A 7,500-nucleotide genomic window follows, 5' to 3' on the forward strand; every position below is an offset into this window, starting at 1 on the left:
TTCCTAAAGTGTAACAACCTGAATTCTCCAATAAATGCAAATTGGTTGATTTTATACAGAATTTTAGGAGCAATTGGTGTCTCAAGTGCAGCTACAAAGAGATCTTTTAATGGGCTTAAGTTGATTTTAGTTATCTTAGGTTAGGTCAAGAATGACCGTGGACCATTTGTAAGGCATAGGATAAAGCTGAACCAATTGACTTTGAAGCAGTAATAAAGTTTTAGTAATATGACAAAAGAAAGATTACACTAAAATGCGGGTCTTGTGTTTTTCAGTATGTGATATCATAAATTGTTGTATATATTTCGAGAAACATTTATAAATTAATTAAATTCTAAATTTAGTTAATATTTAGTCTAGACTCTAGATGTTATATATTAAGCAAATTTGTGTTATAAAACTAAAGAAGTTCCATACTACGTTACTAGTGCCACTACCTAGCGGTAAGAAGGTACAAATTCAATACATAAACATATTTAATTTTTATCGCTTATGATATAAAGTTGTAAAGATAATAGTTTGCTATGCTCAGATTTTATGGGCAATGTTCATTGATTTTATTGGATAAAAAGTTTCTTCTTATTTTTCCTCACTCTTGTTATTTCCGACATCCTTCATATTACAAAATTAATGAAATACGAAAGTAATTTTATTATGATGAAATTTTTCAAATGTTTACTCCCTCTTGCAGAAAATCCTGGATAATCCACTGTGTTTAGGTTGAGAATTAAAAGAAAAATATGAGCTTAGGATATGATGAAAATGTAGTTACATGTCATTGAAAAGGGTACACCAAAAAAAAGTTGAAAACAAGTCTTATCTACGGCGAAGTAGCTTGGAAATGGGTTGAAGTGTTGTGATTGTGACAATTATGGAAGGGACAAATGAAGTTCATGATTCCCAGGAGAAGAGCAACCACTAAATACATACAAACCCAAAGCATTTGTGATGGTCTCGTCCAGCTCTGTCGGAGTCAAGTTTGACTTATTTCGTTGGTAAATCTCCATCCTTTTAAAAATAATAATAATAATTAATTATTATTATTATTATTATTATTATTATTATTATTATTATTATTATTATTATTATTATTATGTGGTGGACTCTCCTAATGTCTTTGAAAACTAGAATACAAAGATTTGATAAGCATCTAAAAAAACGGGAAGTGAAATACCATTCGTATCCATATTTAAGAAAAGAAAGCTATGAAGTTTCAATATAAGAGAATTTAAGTTCGTAGAAAGATTGAGGGAATATTGCAAAGGTAGTGATAGTATTACGGTGTGAATGCGCAAAACGTACAAAGTGCAGATTAGTTCTGGTTGTGTAGATGGTAGAATCAACTCAAATATAGTCCTTTTTCAATTATATAGAACAAAATTTGGATGTTTTTATTACCAGTAATCTAAGAATAATATTGATATTTTTACACAAATGTATGTGGGTTAGTATATGTTCTTACTAGCATAGGCCACTTTGGGGAATGACTAAGTGGTGTTAACATTCCCTTTACCTCAAAAGGATCAACACTTTTAGAGTTACCTAACTACTAAGTACCTAATTTATTTCTTAGCTTAACAACAGCAAAATAGATTTTAACGGATGGGCTTAAAGAGTTTGTGCTCTGCTCAGGGTTCGAACCCGGGATCTTTCAAGTAGTGAGACGAATGATTTGTATTCACACTAGTGAATAGTTGATGGTTTATATATATATATATATATATATATGTATGTATATATATATATATGTATATATATATATATATGTATATATATATATGTTTATATATATATGTATATATATATGTATATATATATATATATATATGTATATATATATGTATATATATATGTATATATATATATATATATATGCATATATATATATATATATATGTATATATATATGTATATATATATGTATATATATATATATATATATATATATATATATATATATATATACATATATATATATATGTATATATATATATATATATATGTGTGTGTGTGTAATGTGTATATACATACTATATAATTCTCTTGATTTAAGCCCTCCATCTCTCTCTCTCTCTCTCTCTCTCTCTCTCTCTCTCTCTCTCTCTCTCTCTCTCTCTCTCTCTCTCTCTCTCTCTCTCTCCCTCATACCTCCTTCCTGCTTCCATTCTTAACCCATGAATGATTTCGCTTCTCTACACCGAAATTCACATATTTCTCCCCTGCTCTTGTAATTTTCATGGGTCATCTGTCTTCCTAGCCGACATCGCCTTCAGGAATTATTATATAATGCAAGGGGTTGTAATTCGTTCTGAAACGAGTGAAAACTTAAGTGATATTTCAAACAATGAAAGTAGGATTATACCATTACATGACAGGATAAGTTTTTTAATGGTTTTGCTGGTGTGGGTTGTTTGTGTAGGAGGGAAACGATGAAGGGCGGCCTCCCCCACAAAAGAATTGCTTGAAATTCTACGAGCTAGAATTTATAAACGTATACACACATTTTCAGTCCTACACTTTTGCGTTCTCTATCCAAATCTTCTCTCATCTTTTGTATTTCCTTTCATGATTCACTAAACGAAACTGTCATCTACAAATCTTGAGTAGTTAAGGTATTCCCCATTAATATTGAGATTATATATTCATATATATATATATATATATATATATATATATATATATATATATATATGTATATCTATATAAATATATGAATATGTATTCATTATATACACAGTATAAATGTATGTGTATGTGTGAACTGTGTGTGTGTATATATATATATATATATATATATATATATATATATATATATATATATACATGTGTGTGTTTATATTTCATGCCTTTGTTATCTAAAAACAAGATTAGATGCATTGTAAGTATACTGTGTTTATTTAGGAATTTATTGAAAAGCTCATACTCCCAAGTATTACTATTATTAGAGTATTATGCGAACATTTGCCTTTGTCTTTGTTATCGGTTGGTTCAATTCTGAAGTTGAATCCATTACATAGGGTAGGAATATCACCTTTAATTTGTCACAAATGAAGATACCAGTTTGGTTCCATTCATTTCTTTATTTAATCAGTTATGTAATGTTCATTTTTTACATTTTGAGTCTTATTACATTTATTGTGAATATCATTTTTTTTTTTTTTTTTTGGCTTTGTAATGCTCTGACGATTGTTTAGTCAAACTTTTTATATACAGTTTATTATTATCATATGAAAGCGATACTATTAATAAATGTATACAAGCCTAGTATTACGACTCGAAGACTATTGTTATCATTCTTGAAACTGAAAAATTTCCCCCTTTGAAGAAAATGTGAATAGCTCCCAATCAAATATTCCGCTCTTAATGTAAAATCGAGAACCCCAAATTGAGATAAAAACATCATGCCCTCGTCAGGATCAGGTGGAGTCAATTAATTGAGATAAACAAGGAAGACAAAAATCAGGGGTGTGTTATGAACGACCCTATTTCTGAGGAGGATGAAATTGGGAGCATTTCTTGGAACGGTCAGGACGGAACCTAGTTTTTGTGTGAATGCAAATGGGTTGTTATGCGTATTATCAGAGAGAAAGAGATAGATGTAGTTTTGATTTGATATTTGTGTTTTCTAATTATTGCATTTTAGTAATGGTTTAACCGTCAGATTATTTTCTTTTCATTATGCAGTAACTTGAAATGCATATCTAATATTTTGTGAAACTTCATTTTGATTTTTGCATGGTTTTTCATCCTAATTATTTGTAAAACTCATAATTTTCTAATTAAATATTGTATTGTAGTAATAGTTTAATCGTCAGATTATTTTCTCTTCATAATGCAGTTACTTGAAATACATGAACACCATATCAAATATTTTGTGAAACTTCATTTTGATTTTTGCATTGTTTTTTATACCAATCATTTGTAACACTCATAATTTTCTAATTAATTATTGTATTTTAGTAATATTTAGATCGTCAGATTATTTTTTTCATAGTACACTCACTTGAAATACATACACTATATCAAATATTTTGTGAAACTTTATTTTGATTTTTGCGTTGTTTTTTATACCAATCATTTGTAAAACTCATAGCTAAATACTCTGTAATTTAGACACAATATCTGTAATTATTCACAGCATCATAATTTATGTTCCAGGTGGGGGAATATGTCATCCTTCACGTGCGAAGTAACTTCTATTTGTCGAAATTCCGATACATCTTACTCAGCAAAGGAATGGTGATCGAAGCAGGTCATGAGAATATGGAGGTAAGGAAATTATTTGGCTTTTCATTCTTTGTAAATTGATAGATTTATTGATTTGAGAAAAGTTTAAATCCTTAGAAAACTTTTGACACACAAAAAAAGATGCAATTTCTCTGTAATTTTGGCAAAATACTCCGGGACTTGGCAGTGTGAAGTGTTCAGAAGCAATTACAAATATGCCTTTGATTGCGAGTTTTATCATATGCAGGGTATGCATTTATATATGCCATGCTTTTTACCTCTTTTGGGATGTTACCAATGTTTTACTGAAAGGTAAATCACACGTAAGTATGGTTGTAATAGCATTGTTTTCTTTTGGTATCTTCATCCAAGAATAGCATGCCTCCTTTATCTCAGAAATAATGTTTAAAAAACAAATTAGTATCTATTTGGGTTACTAATGATATATATAATTTATATATATATATATATATATATATATATATATATATATATATACATATGTATATATATATATATATATATATATATATATATGTATATATATTATATTATATATGTGTGTATACATATGTATATATATATATATATATATATATATATATATATGTATATATATATACTATATATAAATATATATATATATATGTGTGTGTGTGCGTGTGTGTGTGTGTATACACATACACATCTATGAAACATGCCAAACAGTAATCTCTGCAGTTCTCTGCCGTGGACTGCGCAGTCAAATCTGAAGTTCCTTATGTAAAATACTACAGTATTAAAATACCAGTTGCTGTTCTGTGAACCCTATTAGAAAGACTGCGCCATTTCTCCGATTTATATTCAGGTGATGAATTTATAAGCATGATAGACTTGTCTAACACCCTTGTCATTCCCTCATGCAAGCTTTTCTCTGTGATATATTCCATCCAAACATTCTAATTCCTCGTTTCTCTCATGATAACCTTTGATATAAATTATACCAAATCGTTCTTCTCAGACTCAGACTCTCATAAATCTGGTGCTATATATTTGACCAATCTGTTATTCACCTCTTCTCTCAACATACCATTATTCATTATATTTGTTCCGAGATTATTTTGTCCATCATAATATTTGTCTATTCATCTTTATGTCGCCCATAGCATTGCTGCTGTTAATATCCTTTTTATTGCTTTCTTAACTTACAAATACTTTCAGAAAACTGTTTTTCCTCTTCACCAGTTGATGCCTGATCTCCAAAGATGGGTCACCCCACTTCTTTATCCTTCTTTCCACATCATCGATGTTAATATTGATTAGCTGAATTTATGACCCAAGATTTTTCGGCAAACCAATCTGTTTCATATATTATTTATACACAAGTTCACTAACAACGTAAAACTTACAATCTCCTATAACAAAACGCACCCTTCCCCTTATTTCTGAAAATACCGCTAAGTACCATCTAATATTTTTGTCCTCAGAAACCTCCATTCAAATCTATATTCACACTATCTGAAAATATATATGCTCACTCATAATGAAAGCTCGAACACCCACGTCTTACTGTTATATCTTACTTTTAAATCCCATCCCACTGTAGTGTTACACTCTAAATTTCTTCTTATTTGAAACACTCTGCCATTTATCCATAAATAAATGAACCACAAATCATCTCGTTCCTTATATATTTTCCTGAAATATCCCTTGCACACCCTCGAATACTCTGTCACAAGTATATTTCAGTATCTTTTTTGGAGCGTCGTCAACTCTTTGCACGTTTCAATTCATCAACTTTCAAAATGTCTTGTTTATATCCTCTGCAGTTACTTTCACAACAGTTAACATATTAAATTAACCCTTCGCTTCTTTACATTAACCCCTTCGCCTCCTGCATAATTTAGTTCCAGTCTTGGATCATCTGGGATTTTCAATCTTTCAAAATATTCACTCTATAAGGCAAGGTTTCATTCTTATCAAACTAAATCTCTTCATTAGTTTCTTTTTCATTCTAGAATCCGTTTAATTATTAAACTGCCTCTTTATATTGAATAATCCTAAAGCTTTTTTTTCTCTTACGAAATTTACCTCAAATATTATCTTACTCATCTTTTTCATAATTTTTATTTTTTGGACTTCGCCATTCTTCTTCTCGTTTATCTCTACACAGTTGCTTGATTGTTTTGCAACTCCTTTTTGAAAAGTTTCTTATCCTGCTTACACTTACAAAAGACTATAACAAAACAGGTGATGGCCAGGATGTTGAATATTTAGAGACTATTAAAGGGTTTTACGACGAACGATAATGATGTGTCATAGTATGTAGATGTTTTGCTGACTGATATTTTGAGAGTGGCTCTGAGGCAGGTGTTAGATCTCAATGTGTTGAGACATTAGAAGACTACTCGAGGAAAACACAAATATAAAGGGATAGAGAGGAATTGTGAACGTAATATGGAATGGTATTGTATTGCAGTTGATATAGTGTTGATTTGAAGCATTGAAACGAAACCTTAGAAATATTTTAATGAACTGAAAGCGTGTCTGGTTTGAGAAAGTTGAAGGTACTATAGTCAATTCTTTTTAGTGCGGCAGATTTGCACCGACTCGCTGGGGTGCCCTTTTCGCTCAGAAAAGTTTCATAATTGCTGATTGGTTGGACGAGATAATTCTAACTAATCAAATAGCACGAAACTTTTCAGAGTTAAAAGGGCACTGCTGCGAGTCCGTGCAAATGCGCCTCGTTAAAAAAAAATGAGTATAGTATACGTTAATAAGACTAAGGTTACGATGATATACTGAAAACCAAGAGGAAGATCAATGATAGGTCATATGGATGAAATGAAATGGAGCAATAAACCCCGCAATGATCAAGGTACTAAATATAATGGAAGGTAAGATGAGAGAGCATATGAAAAATTGGGAAAAGAAGAGAATTTTTTTTTTTGGGGGGGGAATCAAAGAAAAGAATGTGGGTGTTTAAGGCAAATGGTTAAAGATTGAAGATGTTGAGCACAATTCTTCCGTAGCTTAGGTAACGTATCAAGAAACGACGTGAGGAGACAATTAAAAATAACAGTGGTGAATGTGGGACAATGGAGTGGTGAATAGAATGTACAATTTGGAGATGGCATGAGGAAGAAACAGAGGAAGACTTAGACCCAAAGAAGTATTGGAATGGAAGTGATTCCAAAATCTAGAAAAATAGAGTACATATAAGATAGAAGGTGGTGTCCTGTTTGTAAGGGATTCGTCGTGAAACTGATGAGCCCTTTGTTTTGGTATATGAAG

At 30.6% G+C, this 7,500-nt stretch overlaps 1 protein-coding gene across 4 annotated transcripts in view; it reads left to right on the forward strand.

Annotated features, from left to right (window-relative positions):
• LOC137655277 (CD109 antigen-like) overlaps positions 1-7,500 on the forward strand; it is a 1,052,697-nt gene that overhangs the window by 853,902 nt on the left and 191,295 nt on the right. For all 4 annotated transcript variants that reach the window (XM_068389166.1, XM_068389176.1, XM_068389172.1 and 1 more), the window contains one exon: positions 4,159-4,269. In XM_068389166.1, the coding sequence (XP_068245267.1) occupies positions 4,159-4,269 (111 nt within the window). The remainder of the gene's footprint in view (positions 1-4,158; positions 4,270-7,500) is intronic.

Source organism: Palaemon carinicauda, chromosome 1 (assembly GCF_036898095.1).
Source record: "Palaemon carinicauda isolate YSFRI2023 chromosome 1, ASM3689809v2, whole genome shotgun sequence".
In the NCBI taxonomy this organism is placed as follows: Eukaryota; Metazoa; Arthropoda; class Malacostraca; order Decapoda; family Palaemonidae; genus Palaemon; species Palaemon carinicauda.